Below are 25,773 nucleotides of genomic sequence, written 5' to 3'. Positions count from 1 at the left end.
ATCATTAATAGTGAAATAAAACTAAATTACTACTTATGTACAAACCAGAACATGTTTAACATCTCCTCTGACCTTTATTTTTTAGTTTCTTTAGAGATCAATGACACTTCTATATCAGAGTCTTACAGATTAACTTTGATAAATAAACAGTGAGTTGTGCGTCAAACGCGTAACAAACGGTTTATTACGTTTTCATAGACGCGTCAGAGTTCAGAATAATCAGAATAACGTCGGAAATGAGCCGCAAAGTGACAAATGAGTGGGGTCTAGTTTTTTTGGCGGACGTGCTCAGTGCCTTAGAACAGTGTGTGTGTGTGTGTGTGTGTGTGTGTGTGTGTGTGTGTGTGTGTGTGTGTGTGTGTGTGTGTGTGTGTGTGTGTGTGTGTGTGTGTGTGTGTGTGTGTGTGTGTGTGTGCTACTGCCTGGTTGACATCGACTCTCAGTGAGAATCGACAGGATTCATTGGACGGTTCGGACGGATCACTCCAGGCCTCCAGGCAGCGGTGACCTAAAGCCCCGCTCTCTCTTTGTCCCGGACACCGAAAAAAGATGAGCAAGCCTCGGCCGGTCGAGTTCAAACCTCCCCCGGAGTGCCCGGTGTTCGAGCCCAGCTGGGAGGAATTTAGAGACCCGTTTGCATTCATCAACAAAATCCGCCCCATCGCGGAGAAAACGGGCATCTGTAAAGTCCGGCCGCCGCCGGTGAGTGCCTCGGGCCGGTTGGAGTGTGTGAACGGGTCGGGGGAGCCGGTTAGACCGACCGTTAGGACGGAGCTCTGCGGGGATTTAAAGGGACTCTTCAACATGGCGGAGCCTAACGGCCGAGCTTGGTTCTTTGTGCCTGGACCAGCTGCCTCCAGCATGGGCACAATAGCGGGCTATATGGGCCACTTGTAAACAACCATTAACCCCTTTGTTACTATTGTGTCAAAAAATGAGGATTTGAGCCTCTTTCTGGCCTCCGTGTTGGTGACGTTAAGCCCCGGAGATCCATCCGGGGTTCATCCGCGGAGCTAAGTGACTAATGCTAATGCTAACAGCTAACCAACCTGTCACACACAGCAGACGATGCGGAAGACATTCAGCTGCATAACTAATAACGACTTTAGTACACAGTAATAAACACACTAAACTACACAATTATTTCACTGAAAAAACGATACTTTATAATAATAATAATAATAATAATAAACGCTTTTCTCAACATACCCACTGTTATTATTACATCACGGACAAAAATATTAATAGAAAAATACCCCGAATCAGATATTTAAAATAGAAAATGTATCAATAACACGTGTAGTACCTCAGTGAAAAACTAAAAAAAAAAAAAAACAGTTTAAATAAAAGAATCAATGTTATTTGTTACTACGTGCGGATTTGAACATAACACGATTATCTGATTCTGATCCATTGGCGCTGATAATTGTGTAATAATCTGTAATAATACGTAGATATTTCACGTGTCCTGTTTTTTACGTGTTTATCAGATCACTTAGATGTTATTTTATCTTATTGATCTTATGTTACAGAAAAAGTATTTTTAATATAATTTTCACGTTGGAAATGAGGCTTTAAAGGGCAGAATTTGATCAAAATTCCTTATTTTGAAACCGTTGGGTTTAAAAAAAAATTTGAAAAAATTGACAAAATGCAGTAGAATCAACATCAGACCTAATTATTCCCAGTAGAATAATGGGATTTAATTCATCCATTAAAAATAATCTGGATTTATACGTCATCACATGCTAGGTAATTGTTTTAATATATTATTAATATGAATGTCAATAGAAATAATAGATTAATATGACTCACAACATGTTCCTCCATCTTCTCTTGAGCTTTCCCTTTTCTTTTCTAACAGTTTGCTGTTTTCTTCTCATCTTTTTCTGTCTCTCACACTTGATAATGAAGTTGGATGAAACATTGTTAAAAACAAGCATTTATTGGAAAATAAAAAAAATACATGAAAAAATATGGCTTTTAGCTATCCTTACATAAAGTTTAACTCATTGCCTATTTATATATTCACAATATTTGACTATGCTTTTTTTCTCTTCACGACGTAAACGTTTTCCTCTGTTTTTTGTCTGATGTCAATAAATGTCATGTTGTAAATCAGTCCCTCTCATCCATCATAAATATGAGTTAAAAGATAAAACCTAAACACTACAGACCACAACAATGGAGAAAAAATGGATAGAATGTGACAGAAAAATAAGCTCTGAATCTAAGAAACTAATGATGTCACATTTATTTATCACAGAAACTCAAACTGAAAGCGTACGGCTGAATTTGTCCACATCCACTCCCTCATCACAAATCATTTACTTACTCAGGTTGTTAGGTTTTATAGGCAATCAGAGCCAAAGACGGGTTTTCATTGAATCTATAAATCTTGTGTCAAACCCACGACCTGCAGGATAAATGTGCTTGATTTATAACGTCCAGTTTGCCCCAAAGTCTGATTTCCTGAGCAGAATATGCAGAGAAAACATGAATTACATCTATTAGGATAAGATTAGTGTCCTACATTGTTCATCAATAATGATACAGTAACTTTGGAAACTGAACGTCAGTCTCTCTCTTTTTATATTTATGTGATTTATTTATCTTTTCACTTTTAGAGTAAAAATAGTGAACTTTTCTGTTTCTCTGCGTTGTTGTTCCCTCAGATGATTGGTTGGATGTTGTTGTTTGAACTTTCTTTTAGTTTAGGATCTTGTGTGTGTGTGTGTGTGTGTGTGTGTGTGTGTGTGTGTGTGTGTGTGTGTGTGTCCATGTTGGCTTTGTGGGACTGGGATTCCTCCATCTGGCCATTTTGTGTCAGTGGGGGGATGCTGTTCCTTTAAAGTAAGAAACTAAGAGGGGAGGGGCTGTTGTTGTTGTGCTGCCCGTGTTGTTTAAAGCTGAAAAGGACGATTGTGTTGCTTGAACGCAGGTCGTCCACTGTTTGAGTTGAGCTTTAACTCTCAAACAAACCCTGTGAATAGTTCATTAATGAGTTTAACCAGTCGTTAAAAACCAGTTTGATACCCGACCAGACAAAAAGAATTCCTCACATTATTTCCTTCTTCACCTGCTTATGCATTAAATGATTATTACTGCTGGGAACATGAATGCATTAATGTTAGATAACACACGCTTGGTTGAGGCAAACTTGTTTGTATAGAACACAATGAGAACTGAACCAATGCTGTAAGCTAACGATAATCAAAGCATTAGCTAACAATCTAAACCACTGAATATTCAACGCAAGTCATTTTATTTCATCTTCTTAAATTGAACAATTAATATTTAGGCATTATCTTTTTATTTAACTCAAATTAAACATAAAATTATGTTGCCTTCAAGGTAATAAAAATTATGAATAGAAGAAATAATATTATAATAAATGTTTATATTATTAATACTAATATATATTGATTACATTGTTATTAAAGAAAAATAATAAAGTTGAAATGAGAAAAAAATAAGAATAAATAGAAATAATAAGTAATATAAATAAATAAATACAAATCAAATAATTTACCTGCCTGTGTTATAAATGAGCGAAAATAGCAATTTTGCTATTTTCAATTTTCAATTCAAATTCGGGACTTCCTGTGTAATTTTTTGGCATGGTCATAATAATATTTTTTTTTTACTTGTTTTGTCATGGTCTACTTCTGTGTCAATTTTCATGATTCTACGATGAATTCATTTTTTTGGCAATTCCTATCTCGTAATGCATTTTTGGCGTACTGGGGGAGCGTCACACTTTTGCATTTTTAAAATTGTAAATAGCCAGAAATTAGAGAAGTGTGCGATTGAATGTTGTTTTAATTTTTAAGACTCTACATAATGGTTCAGTGGGTGAAAAGTAGGTGAGTTGGTTCTGACACCAGGAAAGAAAGAAAGAAAGAAGAATAATATTGCAGCACAATAACAATGTTTCCCCCTTTTTGAGTACCATGAACTATACATTTTTGGGAAGCACAGGGGGATGCCTACGACATGACAAGGGTCACTGGTCACTGACGTGGCGTTCGCATAGGCTCCTCCCCTTCCCTCCTAGTGGGCCACTACAAGAGCAAGACGCCCTTCACCAGCTTGTGGTGTTAGGGCCTAATTAATACTAACATAGGATAGTAGTGTAAAATGGAGGGCATAAATAAATTAGAACAACAACAGCAGAAAAAAAAGACAAATGTGTAAAAGACAACAGAGAACTGGGTTGGGGGGCTGGGCCCGGGGTGTTTACAGGTATTATGTTAGACAGTGGTGTTAAACAGTCTGATGCAGTGGGAACAAATGAACACCTGAAGCGCTCTGTCTTGTACCGTGGTAGGATGATGCGTTGCAGCGTTAACATGATTCATTGTATAAATTAACAAATAATTCAGTTGTTAACTGATGTTGAAAGAGCTCAACATTTTTCCCCAATCCTGCATTTTTTTTCAAATTATTCCACAAAATCTCCCCAAATTAAGTAAAAATTGTTTAAAAGATCAATCAATCGAAGGATGTTTAAGTATTTGTTACTTATTTCTTAGATATTGTTGATGCCTTATGTTGAAATTGTTCATTTTCTAAACCATCATAACCATTTATGAGACAGAAAAATATGTGAATGCAGCAAATTTCAAAGTGTGTGTGTGCGTGTGTGTGTGTGTGTGTGTGTGTGTGTAGGATTGGCAGCCTCCATTTGCCTGTGACGTGGACAGACTTCACTTTGTTCCTCGGATCCAGAGGCTCAATGAGCTGGAGGTGAGTTTACATGTTCTCCTTATTATTGTGTTATCGACTGTGTGTAGCTTCAGACTGAAGGACATGATGCTAAACACTGAACAGTGGAAGGAGAAACATTAACTGGATTCATTTAATCAACTAATTAACCTCAACTTTTTTATATTGTGTTCATTCCTGAGCTCATTATTTTGGTTTCTTTGCATTTGTTCTCAGGCTCAGACCAGAGTTAAGCTCAACTTCCTGGACCAGATCGCCAAATTCTGGGATTTGCAGGGATGTGCCCTGAAGATTCCTCATGTGGAGCGAAAGATTTTAGATTTATACGTCCTGAACAAGGTTAATAACAACAGAACATTTAGATGTATATGTTAATAACAACAGAACATTTAGATGTATATGTTAATAACAACAGAACATTTAGATGTATATGTTAATAACAACAGAACATTTAGATGTATATGTTAATAACAACAGAACATTTAGATGTATATGTTAATAACAACAGAACATTTAGATGTATATGTTAATAACAACAGAACATTTAGATGTATATGTTAATAAGAGAACAGTTACTGACGCATGCCTGCACTCACTTCATCACAAATATGATACATTTCACAGTGTTTATCAGTGAAATCTACTGTTTATAGAACGACTAAACTATAATGGACGACTGTATATCAGTGCTTCTCAAACTTTCTCTAATTTCTGAATCCTTGTCCCCCCTTTGTCCGACTACAACATTTTGCTGAGAAAACTATTTAAAAACATCTATAGATCATAATGATAGAATGAATGAGTGATAACACACATTATAAAGAATCTCAGTTTGTAAATAAGTTAATTAAACAGTATTTAGTGCAGTGGTTCACAACCTTTTTTGGATTGTGACCCTATTTTAATAAGAATATCTGGTGACCCCAGACATATTTTTCTAGAATTATTTTTTTTTATCATGTTTGAACTCAGATTTATTTATTTCATTAATTTTTTTAGCCAAAGTGAAAGTATAAGAATACAGTTGTTTAAGATGTGTTGTTTTAATTTGAAATAATAATAATTAAAAAAATTCAAAAATCTATTAAAATTTTTCTGACATTTCAGGCGACCCCACATTGGGACCTGACCCCAAAGTTGAAAAAACCTGATTTAGTGGCTCCTGAATAGATTTATTTCAACTATTTTTATCATTTCCGGTCATCTCACGCCTGGGGCGGGACCGAGACCGATGCTTTATTTGTTAATTTTCCACCTTCTCTCTCCCTACAACCCTCTGTAGTGCCATTGCGTACCCCAATTTGAGAAACACAGGATTATATGACACACTTTTGACTTTTCCCACTTTGGTAACAAAGAGGTATAGAACATAATGTTTAATCAGGTCCTCATTATGTGGTTTGGGCCCAAATGGTGGACCACGTTTTAGTGGATCAGGAGCATTTTATTTTGAAGGGTATTCATTAATCCTGGAGACTGTTATACCAGTCACATGGATGGTTTGATCACCAGTTCTAATGATCACCAGTTCTAATGATCACCAGTTCTAATGATCACCAGTTCTATTGATCACCAGTTCTATTGATCACCAGTTCTAATGATCACCAGTTCTATTGATCGCCAGTTCCAACTGATCACCAGTTCTATTGATCACCAGATCTATTGATCACCAGATCTATTGATCACCAGTTCTATTGATCACCAGTTGAACTGATATATTTACCAGGTCCTCTCTCTCAATTTCATTTCCAAACAGCTTTATTGACATGAGAAACATGTTTACGTTTAAGTGTGACATAGAACGATGTACACACAGAAAGATTAAATGTCCAAAAATAGCTACATGTGCTAAACAATCTCTCCCCAGAGCTTTGGAGGTGTTGCTTTCTTCTTCTTCTTCTTTTTACGTCACGTTAAAGCGTATCTCGTGTTTTTTCAGCTCGTAGCCGATGAGGGCGGTTTCGACATCGTGTGTAGCGACCGGCGATGGACAAAGATTGCCATACAGATGGGCTTCTCTCCGGGCAAAGCGGTGGGGTCTCACCTGAGGGGACATTATGAGAGGATCCTGTATCCATACAACCTGTTTCAGAGCGGAGCCAACCTGCTGGTGAGCCTCTAACTAACCACTTCCTGTTTTTACTTTTACGCACCAGATAAACCAGGGTCACATGTTACATCTTTGATTGATAAGCCCATGTGTTCTGTTTATGCTGTAACTCAATAGTATTTAAGTGTAAAAATGTGTTTTAGTGTCGTTAGGTTGAATACTGTGTGAAGAGAGCTTTTTCAAAGTTGGTGCTGTGACCATGTGACCATGTGACCTGTATATCTGGTCACTTTTTGATGGTTAATTACCAAAGCTCTCTCTTCAGGCACCAGATCTAGCTTCCAAACTGATGCGTTTGGAGGCTGATCCCGACCTGGAAAAGGTACGTTGGTGCAGAATCAATGATGAAGCATGTTTAGTCTGTCTGTGGGCTGTACATTATATTATTTTATGTTATATTATATTATATTATATTATATTATATTATATTATATTATTTTATGTTATGTTATGTTATGTTATGTTATGTTATGTTATGTTATGTTATGTTATGTTATGTTATGTTATATTATATTATATTATATTATATTTATATTATTTTATGTTATATTATATTATATTATATTATATTATATTTATATTATATTATATTATTTTATATTATATTATATTATATTATATTATATTATATTATATTATATTATATTATTTTATGTTATATTATATTATATTATGTTATATGATTTTATGTTATATTATATTATATTATATTATATTATATTATATTATATTATATTATATTATATTATATTATATTATTTTATATTATATTATTTTATTTGATAGCAAAGTAAATAAATGAACAGAAAATCAACAACATTGTTCAGTAGTTTAGGGATACATTGGTGCATTCACATCTTAAAACTAGTTACAGTGTTGATATAAACCTTCTCCATGGCCTCCAAAACTTTTCTAATTCTTCATGTTCCAATCTTACAGTATATGTCAGTTTTTCCATTACACATACAGTATGTCTTGAACAATACAGATCCAGTCATCAATAGTGGTAATGTTGTCACAAAGCCATTTTCTAGTAATTGATTTCTTTGCAGCCACCAGTAGAATATTACACAAATATTTATTCACATTTCTCCTCATCCTAAAGATAAAGTCAAAAAATCACCAAAGACCTTCTTGACACTGTTCCTGTTCTGGATCCAGAATGAGTTATAATTTTTTCACTAGAATGAGTTTTTGATCACTTTTGTTACAGCGTTACAAACACAGAACGACTGACACTCATTAAATGTACGTCTCAGTAGACTGAGTTTCATCCTCCATCACCTCCACCTTTAATAGTACCTGATGGTGTCTCTGATGTTACTGTCGCACCTAAAAGTCTGCAGACAAACTGTTTCCACCACAGACTCGCCTCGGTGTCTTTTATAAACTAGCCACATCCTGTTTAACGCCTCAGTCTGTCACACTCACATTTTCAATAAATCTTATTTCCGCTGAGGTCACAGATCACATGTTTCTCTCACACTTTCTGCTTCAGTCTGTCCTCTGTTAGTTTGTATCTTTGTGGTTTTAACCTCTCTGCTGTTTCCCTCAGTGCGTTCAGAAGTCCATTGAGTCCATAGAGTCCATGGAGTCGATGGAGTCGATGGAGGCGCCTAAAGAAGAAGAAAAGGAGGAGGTGAAAGAGGCCAAACCACAGGATCAGTGTGTGCAGCTTCCTGAAGGCATCCCCAGCGCTCGCAGGGCCAAACGCAACAAGTACGAGGTGAGAGTGTGAAGCTATAGGTCAGAGGTTTGTTTGTTTGATCTGAGGGCCACATGACAACATTCATGTCAGAATTTAATATAATGAGCGATCTGAGCATTAATACAGGAAGGAACAAAGAACACCAGTTGCTTATGTCTGCTGTAGGTGAAGGAAACCACAAAACACCAGCACAGATCTCCCAGTTTGACCTGTGTGTGTGTGTGTGTGTGTGTGTGTGTGTACAGGCGGTGTGTGTGAAGACTGAACCTGAGGATCCCGATGAGAGTAAACCCAACCTGAGGAGGAGGATGGGATCACTTGTGGCTAAAACCAAACCAGGTGTTTAGAGATGCTTTCCTATTGGACGGCAGCCTCTGACGTGATGTGATGTCATAGCTTGTTTCCACTTACCTACTGTATATATTGTATATATTGTTTGGTTGAGCCTCTTCTGTATGTTTGTGTCTCTGCAGAAAAAGAAGTTCTTATTCCAGTAAAACAGGAACCAGTGGAAGTTAAAGAAGCAGTGATTGAAGCAGAAAAAATCAAGTCTCGCTACAAGAAGTTCATCCCTCCACTTCTCCCCAGCCCCGTGAGTCCCTGTTGTTGACTAAGGTGTAAAACAATAGATTCAGTGATATATCACGATATTCTACTGTGCGATTAACGTATCGATCCAAAAAATGTTCAAATTGTTTTTTAACAATTGTTAAACAAAAAAAACATTTAATGTTGCTAACATTAGCATAGTACGTAAACTACGTTCACTAGGTGTCAGTGAACGCACCATCAGACCTTGTTAAACTACCTCACTCCTCAATTACTTTTAGCTTTATTTACATAAAACATACTGGATACTTTTATAGATGTATGTAGTTATTTTTATTAAAGAATATAAGAACTTAACAGAAGCAAAAGTTAAAACTTTTTGGACAAATGTAGTTTGACATATTGCACAATGCATTTGTTTTTGATATTTGTGCTTGAATTACAGTTAGTTAACATTTACTTGTTCTCACAAGTTTTAAAAAGTCAAATACATTGTATTTCTTACTATTTTGTACTTGTAAAGGTGAAATTTGTAATTATTGATATTGTGAAGTATTGTGGTGTTTATCGTATTGTTTAGTATTGCAATACTGTATATCGTATCGTGACATGCAAATGTCAAATCGTATCGTCAGATTCATGGCAATGTACAGCCCTAGTGTTGATAGTGAAGGTGTGCAACGATGTAAATAACCATCACAGGAAGAGGAAAAGTACCATAGAAGCTGGTTTTATGTCTATATAACTTTGAGTTGTAAATAAAAAGTTTTTGGCAGAATGAAGAAACAGGCTTTTATTACTGTAGTGCATCAGTTAAATCTCTGTCTCTGTCTCAGGTGGACCTGGTGGTGTGTCTGGTGTGCAGTAACGGTGGTGATGAGGACCGTCTGTTGCTATGTGACGGCTGTGATGACAGCTACCACACCTTCTGTCTGATCCCTCCCCTTAACACTGTCCCTAAAGGAGACTGGAGGTGTCCCAAGTGTCTGGCTCAGGTCGGCACAAACACACAAAGCTCATTAACACACTCCAACCTAATCACATTTAATACACACACTACACAAAACTGGTAATGGAAACACCTGAATTTAGAAAAACACTAAAATATCATTTGAAATATAATTTTGTTCTTTCATGAGGAGGTTTTTCAGATGTTTTCATATTAAATGTGTGGTTAATGAGAAATGGAAACACTTTTTACACAATTATACATCACATGTTTACTCAGAGAGATGTGGTCATGTGACCACATCTCTCTGAGTAAACATGATGCGGTACGTGTGATAGTGTTGTGTTCAACACCACACTATCTGAGACCAAGACTTCCGGGAGCTACTATCTTTACCCTGGTGATTGTTTTCCAGAGTTTTACTGGGATTTTTACTGGTGATTAGTTTCTATCTTCCTTCTGCCCTGTGGATCAAACTGAAACCGTAGACACACACACACACACACACACACACACACACACACACACACACACACACACACGCACACACACACACACACACACACACACACACACACACACACACGTCACTCAGTCACATTAAGGAAGGATTGTTTTATCCCGTTCTTCTCCATGTTATTATCACATTATAAAAAAGTTTAAAAATAGCAGGAATTAGTGCTGGTCTCGAACGATCCTAAGGGAAAAAAAAAATCCTGAACTGTTGGCTTTGTGTGAGCAGTTGTTAATCAAACACAGCTGATATCAGTAAAAACACAACCGTCTCTAACTTCTTTTGGTCTTTTCTGCGTCTGCAGGAATGTAACAAACCTCACGAAGCGTTTGGCTTTGAACAGGCCTACAGAGACTATTCCCTACGCGCCTTCGGACAAATGGCCGACGCCTTCAAGTCCGACTACTTCAACATGCCGGTTCATGTAAGCAGAGACTGTGACAGACACCAGTCACGGGTCGGTGTTTGGGGCTGACTCATCGTTTCTGTCCTCACCTCAGATGGTTCCCACTGAGCTGGTGGAGAAGGAGTTCTGGCGTCTGGTCGGCGCCATCGAGGAGGACGTGACAGTGGAATATGGAGCAGATATCGCCTCCAAAGAGTTTGGCAGTGGATTCCCCATCCCTAACGGAAAGTTCAAAGTGTCTGCTGCAGATGAGGTAGATCCACAGTCCACTGCTAGTGTTTTATTAAACTTATTCAGTTTAATAAAAAGTTTTTTTCCTTTTTTGTTTGTACTTTCCCCCCATTATTCCTTTTCATTTCAGCTGGAATAATTAACTTGTTTATTTATTTTTTTACAGGTGCGTGCATTGTCGTTTTCTGTGGTTGCATTTAACATTTTAATGCCTTTTTTACTTCTTTTACACCAACGTGGACAGCTCTGCACCTTTGTTATAATATCTTACACCGTATGATGTACAATGACCGTAAAGACTGTTTGATAAAGTTTATCTTGGTTTCTTTAAATGGTATTAATTCTCATTAGAAAGGAAAACTAGGACTAAATGCAAAGCTGTAACATGAAGTCACTATTATATCCATCACCAACTGAACTGATACACAACACACTTAAAAATGCTATTTTTCCCCTTTGTAGGTGTATTTTTTATGTCCCGGTCATTCAGCATACTGTGTGAGCGCGTGCTGAATGAACGATGTCACACGATCATTAAAACACAACCGTGTGACATCCTGAAAACCGTGAATACTAGAATGTGTCTTCATCTCAAATCAAAGTGAACGTTTTCCTCCTGCTGCAGAAATACCTCCAGTGTGGGTGGAACCTGAACAACCTGGCCATGATGAACCCGTCCGTGCTGACACATGTGACCGCCGACATCTGTGGGATGACGCTGCCGTGGCTCTACGTGGGAATGTGCTTCTCCTCGTTCTGCTGGCACATCGAGGACCACTGGAGCTACTCCATCAACTATCTGCACTGGTAACACACACAACAGCACTGACACCAACCTCCACAGCACACCTTCTAATGTGCACACATCATGTTTCAAACTGTTTCATTTACAAGGTTTTAATGTGCCAGAATCACGATTACTACATTTAATTCATTTCCAAATTTAAATTAAAACCCAGAAAAATGTGTCTTAGCAACACAAAGTAGGATCAGATTTATCCCAAAAACACAATATAATACAAACACTTATAATTACTTTACTCATATAGTATCATTGATTCATTTGATTGATGTTGTATAAATCAGCATGGACCATGTGAGGGACCTTCAGGAGCTCTAGTCACCAATGAGCTCAGTTTAAATTCTGATTTACTAAGATAAAAACATGTGACAGAAATACAGTTAAATACTGCTGCACTTTTGTTTTAAATTAATCGTCTTTAAATGTGTATTTTTCACTGAAACATTGCAGATAGAATTCTGTTACAGATGCTGCAGATTTGGTGTGTTTGGATTGTTGGAACATAATGTTTTGGATTTTTTTAAATTAATAAATAAACAAAAAGTGGATTTTTACAAAATATAAAAAATGTTTTAAATTGTACAAATGTGTTAAATGTTTAATGATTGGTTAAAGATTGTTAGTTAGTAGCTAATAAACTAGGAACAGGATGATCTCTAATGAAATGTAATAAAAATCAAACAATTTCATAAACATTTCCAACCTTACCACTCGTCTTCATTCATTATTTTACTCTTGAATTAAAGTCAAACTATGAAATCTTAGTATTTTTTTAAACTGGTAGCCATTCTGATTATTCAGTACCTTTGAAGTAGCTCACAGACTATTAAAACATGCTTTGATCTGAATGTTTTTATCACTTTTAACTTAACTTGTAAATGAGCAGCAGTTGTTGAAATAAAGTGTGTGTGTGTGTGTGTGTGTGTGTGTGTGTGTGTGTGTGTGTGTGTGTGTGTGTGTGTGTGTGTGTGTGTGTGTGTGTGTGTGTGTTATCTCACACTGCAAATGAAAACGTCTAAAGTTTAATCTCCTAAAACCTCTTTTTCATGTGTGTGTGTGTGTGTGTGTGTGTGTGTGTGTGCGTGTGTGTGTGTGTGTGTGTGTGTGTTATCTCACACTGCAAATGAAAACGTCTAAAGTTTAATCTCCTAAAACCTCTTTTTCATGTGTGTGTGTGTGTGTGTGACTTTTAGGGGAGAACCTAAAACGTGGTACGGAGCTCCAGGCTTCGCTGCAGAGCAGCTGGAGGAGGTGATGAGAAAGTTAGCTCCAGAGCTGTTTGACTCTCAGCCTGATCTACTGCATCAGCTCGTCACCATCATGAACCCCAACACGCTGATGGCTCACGGTGTCCCAGTGAGTGGCTCCGCCCCTTCACATCCGCCCTCCCTCTGAGGTTAAACCCTCTCCTTTGTGTCAGATCTACAGAACCAATCAGTGTGCCGGTGAGTTCGTCATCACGTTTCCCAGAGCTTATCACAGCGGCTTCAACCAGGGATTCAACTTCGCCGAGGCCGTCAACTTCTGCACCGTGGACTGGGTACTTCTCCTTTACTCTGGATATGAATTAAACACACACTGTTCGTTTAAAGTGGGAAATAACCTAAAAGTTTCAGAACCACTGGGTTAAATGTAGTAATTGGTGATACTCCTCCTGTTTGGTCTGAATAAACTCACCATAACTTCCTCTTCTGCTCCATCAGATGCCGTTGGGCCGACAGTGTGTGGATCATTACCGTCTGTTGCACCGCTACAACGTCTTCTCTCACGATGAGATGGTTTGCAACATGGCGTCCAAGGCAGAGTCCCTCAACGTGGTCCTGGCCTCGGCCGTTTACAAAGACTTTGTCGCCATGATCCATGAGGAGCAGGAGATGAGGGACAAGGTTAAGAAGATGGTACGATGTGTCATCTCATTAGACCAGGGGTGACAAACTCATTTTAGTTCGGGGGCCAAATATGGACCAGTTTGATCTCAAGAGGGCCGCATATTTTAAGTGGAAAAAAGAACAATTTTAACATCAGTTGTGTTGTAGTTTTTAATATCAGTCCCTACTGGATCTTCACTTAATTTTTTTTTATTTGTAACCAATTTTTGTGTAATTTAAAGGAATTTTGTTAAATGGTTTGTAAGAAATTGGAAGATTTGTGAGAAAAATTAAGAGTTCGTTCCACAATTTACAATTACAAATGACTGCATTCATGTCATATAAACAAAGAAAAATTGCAAACCCCTAAAAACATTGCAGAGTTTTATTAAATTTGTGAATTTGAGATATCTACAACTGGATGATTTGGTAATTTACACAATAATTCATATTATCTCTGACTCCTGCTGGCCAAATTGGATGTTCTAAAGGGCCGAATTTGGCCCCTGGACCTTGAGTTTGACACATGGTCATTGAGAGACTGTCACGGTAACTCTTTACTTTACAAGAAGCAAGCCTCACTGTGTCACTCTCTACTTCAAAGGTCTCAAATCATGGTCCGTGGGCCACTTTTGGTCCTCTGAACCTGCTGAATTTCTCTCCAATTTTATTAGAATTATTAGTTTAATGTAGTTTTGTGGCTGTGGTTAGACACCAGTGTTCCCACTATGAGTCCAGGAGTCCTGCTCTACTTGTTTCTGTGTCGTCCTCTGCCTCCAGGGCGTGTTCATCCACCAGGAGGCAAAGTACGACAACCTCCAGGACGACGAGCGTCAGTGTTCCAAATGTCGGACAACGTGCTACCTGTCAGCCGTCACCTGTCCCTGTAGCCCCGGGGTGTTGGTGTGTCTGCACCACATCAGTGACCTCTGCTCCTGCCCCGTCTCACAATACACACTGAAGTGAGTCCAACACAACACAACACAACACAACACAACACAACACAGCACAGCACAACCACAGAACAGAGCAGAGATTACACATCAAGCTTCTGCTATCACGTGATGTTTATGGGCCTGTACTACAAAGCTAGCTAGCTCTTATCGCGCTAACTTCCGGGATTTAATCGGTGTGTGCTGTCCTACGAAGCTAGCTAACGTCTTACAGAGCTAAATCACCATGGTAGCTTCGGCTGACCTAACCGGATCAGGACCAGGTTTTGTTCTGGGCAAGTACTAAAGCCCCGCCTCTTGACCAATCAGATCTTTTAGAAAATGAGCTGTCCAATAAAAGGAGGATCATTGTGTGAACACGACACTGTGTAGATCTGATGTGACACTGAGAGGAGAGAGAATATTTATCCTTTATTTACCATCACATCATATAGGAAATATATAGATTTATATCTGATGGACTGATAAAGTCAAATAAGTCAAATAAATCAGCTGATAAAGCCTGCGTACATCAGACCAATAAATTAATGATTAAATGAATGTATTGTGTGGTGACGCTGAGAGCCTCAGTCCTGTAGATAATATAAAATATAAATATATTCCACCTTATGATGTAGATCTGTATGACCACAGCATCAGAAACACAGACAAGGTAAAAGAGTAGAGAAAGTTAAACTGATCCTCCATTTATAATCTTGCTAATTTAAATATTTAAATATTATTGTATTTTGTTTATTTTTGTTGTTGATTTGTGTATTTTTCTGTTATTTTGTGTATTTGTTTTAAAGGGCCACACAAAATTAGACTGAGCCCGCATCTGGTTAACGTGTTTAACAGCTTTTAATATCATTATGAATTAGAAACCCACTAAAGGTGAGGAACATCCCATAATGAGTGTTGGCTCTGTGCAGTTACAGATACACACTGGATGAGCTGTTCCCTATGATGAGTGCTGTGCAGCAACGCGCTGAGCTCTACGACGAGTGGGCTTCACGAGTGTCACAGACTCTGGAGGCCAAACTGGAGAAGAAGAAAGGTGAGATCATACCATCATCATTATCATCATCATCATTGTCATCATCATCATCAGAGAGGAGTATGTACAGTATAGTTGACTTTGAAAACAATATTTTTTTTACAGTTGTTTAAAATAAAAAATGAACATTTTTATTATCTCATTGATTGCTAGCCATTTTTGAGCATTTTAACTGATCTTTTAAGACACAGAATATTTTATACTACGATTATGTGAAATCTTAAATCAGATACTGAAAGATTAGACTCTCTATTTTCATCTATGTATTTTTTTTTGTTTCTGGCTTGTTTTGTTCTTCCATAATCAGCAGTTAATCATTGGTAGTTTCACACAAAATGCCAGTTTCTGAGCAAAAAGCTGAGAAAACAGGACTTTGAGGCTAATGTCAGAGTTGAATGGTTTCCTTACAGTCTGTTGGCCTTCTTTCAAGTCTCCGCCCTCCTCAGTCCCCACACACGCAACTTCCTCCTCCTCCACGACATGCTGAGTGTCACTGTTTGGCCTGGTTTTTGATCGTCTTCTCTCACCATGGCGACACTCTCAATAGTCGACTTAGTTCCACACATGCTCTGGTCGAGTGTGAGATGCTGGGAGCCATTTTCTCCTTCGTCAACTCTTGACTACTTCTCAGCTATATATGCCCATCACAGCTAATCTCTCATCCACATGGCCTACATCAACCTACATGGCACCAGTTGGTCACTACACGATAGTATAAGTCTAATATTCATGGGAGAGCTCCACCACACTGTCTCCTAGCAACAACCGTTGAAAAACGTAATTGACGTACATATACGTCAATGGCAGTGAAAGGTTGAATTTGAAATGATGTATATGTACGTCATTGGCAGTCAGTGAGTCAACTATTAACATAATACATAGTTTATTAAACAGTTGTTCAGTTTTTTGTGTCCTCTTATTTCAATTTCAGCAATTCTGCTTAAAGATAAATAAGACAATAAGATTTAAATAAAACCAAAGTTACACATTTAGTCAGAGTGAAATGATCAAATTTACACACGTGAAACAAATCCTCCATTAATGCACAGTAACATGCAGCTCTTCTGCACATCAGTCTGTGCAGCGGCCATGTCATATTCCCAACATGGTTATTTTTACCTCCAGGTGAAGGATAAGGGCTAAACTATCAGGTCATTACTGATTGATAAGTTATCGTATCAATAATTCCGTGTTTCTGATGAAGGTGTTTCCTCTCCTCAGGTCTGCCAGTCTTCCGTGCTCTCCTTTCTGAATCCGAGTCCAAACAGTTCCCAGACAACGACCTGCTGCGTCGTCTCCGTCTGGTGACGCAGGACGCAGAGAAATGTTCGTCTGTGGCTCAGCAGCTGCTCAACGGGAAGAGGCAGACCAGGTGAGGACTGAGGAGAGGCTGCTCTGCTTCATCAGGTCAAAGATGATGTTTACGTTAAAACAGAGCTCTGAGTTTGATCAATGTTTGGACCGCAGTGTCCGTGTCCTGGGCTGTATTTGGTCCACGGGCCTTGAGTTTGACTCACTTGATGTCAGATTAATAACAATGGCCACAGTTGCATGATGTTTTTAATTCTGAATTAATTATTCAGAGTGAAATAATTCAGAATTAAAGTGTTCTGCTTCACGTTAACAGTAGTAATTCCTAATTGTGGTTTACAGGTTTATGTAGCTTTATTAAATTCTGCTTTAGGTCTGGGAGTGGGAAAGGTTCTGATTGGATGGGGGGAGAACGTGACGTATTCACAAACCTTTACTTTTCAGCTCCAACATAGAAGAGCACATAGTAAGAACTATTTTCACTTTTATTTTGATGATAGTTTTGAAGCAGCAGCTTGGTAATGACATAGTGTTTCACTTTGGTCAGCTGAGCAGGAGAAGGTAGATAGAAGACGTACTTTAGCCAATCAGAGCCAGCGATCACTGCTCTCCCTTTATTTACAGGATGAGGGAGAGGAGGGAGAAGCTCTGTGTCCTGCTGCAGGGCTTCATGTCCCCGATGAAGCCTGTTTACTTTGCCGATGTCTGTGTGTGTGTGTGTGTGTGTGTGTGTGTGTGTGTGTGTGTGTGTGTGTGTGTGTGTGTGTGTGTGTGTGTGTGTGTGTGTGTGTGTGTGTGTGTGTGTGTGTGTGTGTGTGTGTGTGTGAGACTGTAACATCTTTCCTAAGTGACTTTGTTTTACATTGAACGCTGCGAGCCTTCACATATCCCCTCATTGAAATGTGAGGATGTGTGTGTGTGTGTGTGTGTGTGTGTGTGTGTGTGTGTGTGTGTGTGTGTGTGTGTGTGTGTGTGTGTGTGTATAATATGTTCATTTTATCAAAGGCTTTTATTAAACAAATACTTTCAACTCAAGTCCAACGTTTGCTTTGGGCGACCATCTTGGATTATGTCGTCACCATTACGTCATTGCGACAGGTCGAGCATGCTCAGAGCGACCAGAATTAATTTAAAGCAGAATGAATGTTTACAAGATCAAGGAATTATTAAATTACTTACTTAGGATTCAAGTTTAATTTGGAATGGTAATTTTTCATTCAGAATTAGTTGTTTACAAGGTGATTTTTAATCTTTTCAATCCTTTTTTATTCTGGATTAAAGGGGAATTAAAGCTCTCTCCTGGATGTTCTGCAGGTTTCGCTGTGACAGTGTGAGGTCCAGGAGTCATCTGACCGTGGAGGAGCTGAGGTCGTTTGTGAGACAGCTCTACAACCTGTGCTGTAGCCTCCCACAGGCACCGCTGCTCAAGGTAAGCATAGAGTACTGAGCATAGATCATAGAGCACAGAGCATAGAACACAGAGCATAGATTATAGAGCATAGATCATAGAGAATAGAGCACTGAGCACAGAGCATAGATCACTCTGGCTAATGTTGTCATGTGACTGACTGACTGATGGCGTCCACCTGCAGGATCTCCTGAACCGTATCGAGGACTTCCAGCAGCACAGTGAGAAGGTCTTGGCAGATAAAGTTCCCAGCGTGGGGGAGATCCAGGACCTGCTAGAGGTCAGTTTGGACTTTGACGTGGAGCTGCCTGAGCTGCCTCGTCTGAGGGAGAGGCTGGAGCAGGCCCGCTGGCTGGAGGCGGTGCAGGAGGCCGCTTCTAGGCCCACCAACCTCAGCCTGGAGACCATGAGGAGGCTGATTGACCAAGGCGTGGGTCTGAGCCCCCACCCCTCCGTGGAGAAGGCCATGGCTTGTCTACAGGAGCAGCTCACCATGGCTGAGCACTGGGAGGAGAAGGCAAGCGGTCTACTGAGGGCCAGGTGAGAACACAACACCTCCAGGTTCAGAGGTCAGAGGTCAGGGTAGTTTATTTAGAGTAGGATTTTTTCAACTTTGGGCTGGGGCACACAACTTCACCAAATTTTTCTAATTGTTTTATTATTTATAATAAGTGTGTGTGTGTGTGTGTGTGTGTCAGACCTCCTCACTCCATCCAGACTCTGAGTGCAGCAGTAGAAAAGGCGTCTGGTATTCCTGCGTTCCTTCCCAGCTGTCTCCTCCTCAAAGACATCATCAGCAGAGCTCAGGAGTGGCTGCAGGAGGCCCAGGAGCTGCAGGAGCTGCAGGTACAGTACATTTCTACTGCTCTAGCTAACAGACCCTGTCGATGCTAACGGCTGGTCTCCATGACGACCTTCCTCCAGGCCAGTGGCTGCATCCCATTGGTCAACGCCCTCTCAGACCTGGTGCTGAGAGGACAAACCATCCAGGTCCACCTGGAGCCTCTGGAGCAGCTGGAGGCTCTGATGGAGCAGGTTCAGGAGTGGAGGCAGTCAGCAGCAGAAACATTCATACACAAGGACTCCAGTCTCACCCTAGTGGAGGTAATAATTCAGTTGATTTGTTCAGAGACAATTTACACTGCACACATGGTGGTTTGACCTCAGGGCCTGAACCAGTGTCTCATTTGGGGTCACATGGAATGTCAAGTGATTGATTAAAAAAAATATGACTGATTAAAATATTTATTTATTATTTAATTCCTATATTATTAAATTATTATTTTTTAATTAAAACAACACACAATATTTAAAAAACTGTGTTCTCTTCTTTTATGTTCTCAAATATAAATCTAGTTCAAATAAAATGGAGTATAAATAATATCTGAGATGACACAATTTGTCACTAATTCTATATTTGTAACCCTGTGACAAACGTGATCAAAAACTACTTCCAGACAAAAAGTCTTATGTCATCAGCAAATTAGGATATTGAAATGGGGTCACGATCCAAAAAAGGCTGGGAACCACTGAACTAAAGAATCACGGTGTAATGCGTGATTTAATAAAACTGAATAAATAAATACATAAAAACATTGGTAAGTCGGTTAGGTTCAAAAGTCACAAACAAGGTTAAGTAATGTAAGTTTTAGTCTGAGCACTGAGGATTTCATTTGTTTATTATCCCCCGCCACAAAGTGTGAAGGGGGATATAGGTTTGAGCTCCGTCCATCTGAGTTAAAGGGAACGGCTTTTCTCAGAAATCATTTAAGATACGATAACCAAATTCAGTGTGTGTCTTCAGGGTATCATTACCTTGATGGAGTTCCAAAATGAGAAGCAGGCAATAATTTTTTTTTCGGAGTTATGCCGTTTTTTTTTACTCTGTTCGAAATCACTTCAAAGGGGACAGCTTTTTTTAGAAACCGTTTAAGATAGTTAGTAATTTTATATTCTGATGTGATCATATTTTTTTATATATACATCGAAGTTTTTAGATTTAGGACATTTAGGAAAAGTTATAATGAGAAGCAATCTGACGGGGGATGTTGATGACTGTTTTCCTGTTTAAATATTATTTTATTTAATTGAATGAAAAACTGTTCTGTGCATTAAATACTGTAATAATGTTGTTGTCAGGTTCTGTGTCCCAGGTGTGAAGTAGGAAACGTTGGTTCTCCTAAAAGGAAAGCTAAGAAAGGAAAGCTGTGTCCAAAAAGTAACAAGAAGAAACCTCGACTCAACGCTCACAGCGACGTGGAAAAGATTCTGTTAGAGACTAAAGACGCCACCTCAGCTGTGAGTAGCACACAGAGAAGAAGAAGCTCCGCCCACTCAGGAAGTCTGAGGCTTTAAGTTGTGGTTATAGATGTATAAAGAATAGATGTGTTCCTGACTGCTTCTGTTGAACAGATGGCGACTCTGGAGCAGCTGCGTCTCACAGAGATGGAGTCGTTTTCCAAACTCAGAGCAGCCAATGAGTCCAAGCTCCTCCCCACGGCGGACTGCATGGACCTGAGGGTGTGCTCCTGTCAGAAGGCTCCCATGGGGGCCATGCTGCAGTGTGAACTGTGCAGGGACGCGTTCCACAGCGTGTGCGTCAGAGACCCTTCGGACGCTGGTGAGACCCAGCCGTGGCTGTGTCCTCAGTGCCACCCCTCAGAGAAGCCCCCCCTCAGCAGGGTGCTCCCCCTGCTGGAGGCCCTGCAGCGCCTGGCCGTGAGGCTGCCTGAGGGCGACGCCCTGCAGTTCCTGGTGAAGCGGACGGTGGACTGGCAGAACCGCGCCCAACAGATCTCACAGGCCTGTAGCCTATCAGAGCTGGAGGAGAGGCCGGTGACTCCACCCACTCTGACCCGCTGCGTGTCGAGCAGTGAAGACGCTCATGAAAACTCACAGGTGGGTACCTCTACTATGAGAGGTGATGATGATGATGGTGGCTCCTCCTCCTGTGATGAAGGTGATGTTTGTTCCTCAGGCTCCATGTTTGACTCCAGAGTGGAACAGAACAGGCCACGCCCACACCGTGTTCTACACAGAGCAGAGATGCATACAGCTGCAAGGTGAGCCACGTGCTGCTCCTGGTCCCACTCCCAGAGGTGAAAGTAATGGATTACAATTACTTACATTACTGTAATTAAGTTGCTTTTATGGAACTTGTACATTTCTGAGTATATTTCTAAATCAGTAATTTTACTTGTACTTAAGTATGTTTTAAAAAGAATTAAAGTAATTTCTTACATTTATAAATAAATTATTATTATTTTTTTTTTAAAATGATCAACGGACATTATAAAATGACAAAAAATGAAATGACCAGACAACTATCAAATGCATCACATCATAGCCGACCAATCAGATTAAAAGTAATGCACGGCACTAAAACAGCACTGAATGGAGGTTAGTTCATAAATGTATTTATTCTTAGATAATGAGAGTTTTGTGTTATTTTATTTAAAAAAGAACTGTACATTTTGACAAACCTTTTGTTTTATACAGATGCCTTTGTGGAACATAAATCATGATTTGTTCTGTTCCTTTTTAAGTTTATACATGAAATGTTTACAGTGTGCAAGGGAACCGTACCAAGATTTATTACCAACAATAAACGTGAAAGTAGCTCATAACGCTTCAGAGTTCAGACTAATCAGAATGAGCCGCAGTGACAAATGAGTGGGGTCTAGTTTTTTTGGCGGATGTGCTCAGTGCCTTAGAACAGTGTGTGTGTGTGTGTGTGTGTGTGTGTGTGTGTGTGTGTGTGTGTGTGTGTGTGTGTGTGTGTGTGTGTGTGTGTGTGTGTGTGTGTGTGTGTAGGCCTCAGTCCAGACCTGGAGCAGCTGATGGTGGAGGGGCTCCTGCTGCAGGTTTCTCTACCTGAGGTCCAAACTCTGTACCGAGTGTTACTGAACCGAGCCAACAGACGACACACGGACAAGTGTGCGTCGCCACCGCACGAGAAAGAGACGGCGTTCAGCTCTCAGGGAACAAATTTGAACCAGGTACCACCCCATCTGTCCAATCACAGCACGGGTATCATGCTGTGTGCATGTGCCCTAAAACTACAACACATTCAGTATCCTGCTGTAGTAAATGTTTTCACATCACATCGTGGAAAACACATAAAGATAATCCTTTTGTCCATCGATGAGAGCAGAGGCAGACTGCAGCGTTAGCAGTATCTCACTGTCTCACCGTGGCGGCCTTATTTCCAGAACGGCGTGGGCGTGGTCTCGGAAACCAAACCTAAGAGGTTTCTGAACCAGGAAGCGTTGAATGGAGAGCGGCGAGGGAAGGAGAAAAAGCCTGCCCATAAACGGCAGAAGATGAGCAAGAAGAACCATCCGCGTCAGAACGCCTCATCCTCGCCGCGCTCAGACTCCTTCCATTCCGACGAGTCTGAAGAGGAAATGGCGACGTGTCCGGCCGAGACGTGTCAGCTACCAGAGGGAGACGAGGTGAGGAAGGATTAGAAAGAGCGTCCCATGGCTCCTCCCACCTCCTGCCTTTTAACCTTTTCCGTTTTTATTTAACTTCAAACCATGAGAAGATATTAGTGATGCACGATAATTAGCAGCACAATTTCAACAGACAAGCTGACCTGATAGCACACGGTGGCTAGAAAAGGGTTGGATGTTGACCTGATATCATAGCCTCCCCTTTTAGCCATTTACCCAAAACATGTGGGATTGGTGGCTACGTGCTAAGCTAACAAACATGTGGGATTGGTGGCTACGTGCTAAGGTAACAAACATGTGGGATTGGTGGCTACATGCTAAACTAACAAACATGTGGACTGGTTGCTACGTGCTAAGCTAACCAAACATGTAGACAGTTTGCTACGTGCTAAGCTAACCAAACATCTGGGATTGGTGGCTACGTGACAAGCTAACAAACCTGTGATTAGCTTAGTGCGCAGCTGCACTGGCTGAACGAGGTCGAAGGATGAAGTTTTATCAGTCGACTTAATGAGAGCTTTGGTTCTGATGGTTCCGTGTGTGTGTGTGTGTGTATGTGTATGTGTATGTGTATGTGTATGTGTATGTGTATGTATGTGTATGTGTGTGTGTGTGTGCATGTGTGTGTGTGTGTGTGCGCGTGTGTGTGTGTGTGTGCGTGTGTGTGTGTGTGTGTGTGTGTGTGTGTAGGTGAACTGGGTCCAGTGTGACGGCAGCTGTAACCAGTGGTTCCATCAGGTTTGTGTGGGCGTCACAGCTGAGATGGCAGAGAACGAGGACTACGTCTGTGTGACCTGTACAAGGAACGATACACACTCAGGAGAATGAGGAGTATCCAACCCCTAGTCCTTCATCCAACCCCCAGTCCTCCATCCAACCCCCAGTCCTCCATTTAACCTGTCACTGGTCCCAGTCCTTCATCCAACCCATCCATCTCGTCCAGCCCTTTTGTAACAACGGTGCTATCTCTCTCTCTCTCTCTCTGACTATCATGTCTAGGTTGTTTTTTTGTATTTTTACATCTATATATTCTATATTTCTTTCTAATGAATTGTTCGTGTTTGTTTGTGTAAATGGAGAACGTGACATGTGCTGCATGGGAAGTTGTTCCATCAGGAGTCTTGAACATTCTGAGCCCACAGTGATGGTTTTCCTTCTTTGAACCTCCTGCATGTTGAAGCGTTCAAAGATGAGGCTTTGATTTGTTTTCAGTCCCTACGTTGTCATATGTTTATCTTCACTTTTGTAGAATAGTTTTATTTATCTGAGCAATAATAATTTTTGATCTCGCTGAGTTGTGTGTTGATGGTGTGATGAGCAGAAGCTGCTGGTTCAACGGTAAACGTTTAATAAAGGACGAGAACATGTTACAACTTTATATTGTGGAATAAAATTGTTTTTGGTCTATGAACAAGTTTCATTGTTTCACTGAAACACCTCAAAGCTCATCAGGATTTATTACTGTTAACTATTGTTATCGATAAACTTTATTATTATTATTATTATTATTATTATTATTATTATTATTCTGTATTACTCTAACTAGTCCAGTAAGGAATCAAAACATAGATAATTTCTGTACATTATGCTATTTATTGTTTTGTTTTTTAATTACTTTTTGAGTTATTCCACCTTTTCATTTTGCGTCCTTTTCATCACACAGTGATGGCTGATGGTCCTTTGATGTTTGTCACCAGCCAACAGAGGGAAATGCTTGCCTTTGATGCTTGTAATCATCAGTTAATTAGCTACAGTTACATAATTATATAGTTATAGTTACTGATACTTCTGTACAATTACATAGTTACATTTACATTGTTCTAGTTAGTTCTAGTTAAATAGTTACTATTATATACTAGTTATTTAATTACAGTTACTTAGTTAGTTATAGTTACAGTTACTTTGTTACAGTTACAATTGTATGGTCAGCACAGTAAAATTCTGGCTCCTGATTGGTGGATGACGTCAGTTTTTTTTCCAGCAGCCAAATAAGGATGCGTGTCAGCTATCCATCCTCACTTGCATTTTCTTCAGGAAAAGCTAAATATTATTGTTTCTATAGCGATACAAAAAATGTTATCGCTGCAAATATCCACATTATTGTTTTTTTTCCCCACTTTGATTTGTTAACAGGGCAGTAGTGAAGTGAGCAGGTGTGAGTGTTACTGCAGCTCTGTCACCATGCGTCGTCATCGATTTTTATTTAATGTGTGATTTTGTTCACAGAGGCGTCAGAATTATTCACAATTAGAGACTAAAGAGGAATAAAGTGACACGCCCAGAGAAATCCTGCCGTGTTTTAGAGGAACAAAGGAAGAGTTAGTGGAGCACTCATAGGAAGACAAATAAAAAGAAACTTACGGGAACAATAGGGCCTTCGCACCACTTCTGGTGCTTGTGACCTAATGAGAAAATGGCAGCACACAGAAAAAAAGTTTGGGTCTTGAATCCGTGTATCATTGTTCATTCTTTTATTATGTAACAAAAACATAAAAAACGAAGAGAGAAAAAAAAATAAATCACTCATTATTTAGTGGAGGCCACGAGAACATACTGTGGGGAGTTTGCATGTTCTCGTGCAGACAACTGCACCACGTGACACTAGGCCCTCAGCCTAAGATTGTACAAAACAAAACACATATTCACTCCAAAACCGACACTAAAAGACAGAATAATATTCAGTCCTGTATTAAGCTTAATTCATCTAAACATTAACCCTAGGATCAGAGTCACATTTAGTGGCCCC

The 25,773-nt window shown here is 39.6% G+C and overlaps 1 protein-coding gene across 2 annotated transcripts; it reads left to right on the top strand.

Annotated features, from left to right (window-relative positions):
• The first annotated feature begins 357 nt into the window (after positions 1-357).
• On the top strand, positions 358-24,438 carry kdm5bb (lysine demethylase 5Bb). 2 transcript variants are annotated; one of them, XM_028452560.1, is made up of 28 exons: positions 358-702; positions 4,672-4,749; positions 4,945-5,067; positions 6,668-6,838; positions 7,104-7,160; positions 8,394-8,564; positions 8,792-8,885; positions 9,020-9,138; positions 9,932-10,090; positions 10,863-10,982; positions 11,059-11,217; positions 11,821-12,002; positions 13,191-13,353; positions 13,418-13,537; positions 13,701-13,895; positions 14,646-14,827; positions 15,730-15,854; positions 17,076-17,226; positions 18,480-18,594; positions 18,758-19,113; positions 19,272-19,419; positions 19,498-19,677; positions 20,713-20,871; positions 20,986-21,471; positions 21,551-21,635; positions 22,387-22,571; positions 22,785-23,027; positions 23,718-24,438. In XM_028452560.1, the coding sequence occupies exons 1-28, from the start codon at positions 550-552 to the stop codon at positions 23,853-23,855; spliced, it is 4,617 nt and encodes a 1,538-aa protein (XP_028308361.1). In that variant the 5' UTR covers positions 358-549; the 3' UTR covers positions 23,856-24,438. The 2 variants fall into 2 exon arrangements, with proteins under 2 accessions (XP_028308361.1, XP_028308362.1); XM_028452561.1 differs by lacking the exon at positions 22,785-23,027.
• The last annotated feature ends 1,335 nt before the right edge of the window (positions 24,439-25,773 follow it).

This window comes from Gouania willdenowi, chromosome 7 (assembly GCF_900634775.1).
Source record: "Gouania willdenowi chromosome 7, fGouWil2.1, whole genome shotgun sequence".
In the NCBI taxonomy this organism is placed as follows: Eukaryota; Metazoa; Chordata; class Actinopteri; order Blenniiformes; family Gobiesocidae; genus Gouania; species Gouania willdenowi.
The sequence above is the reverse complement of the archived record's forward strand: the minus strand, read 5'-3'. Positions and strand labels throughout refer to the sequence as shown.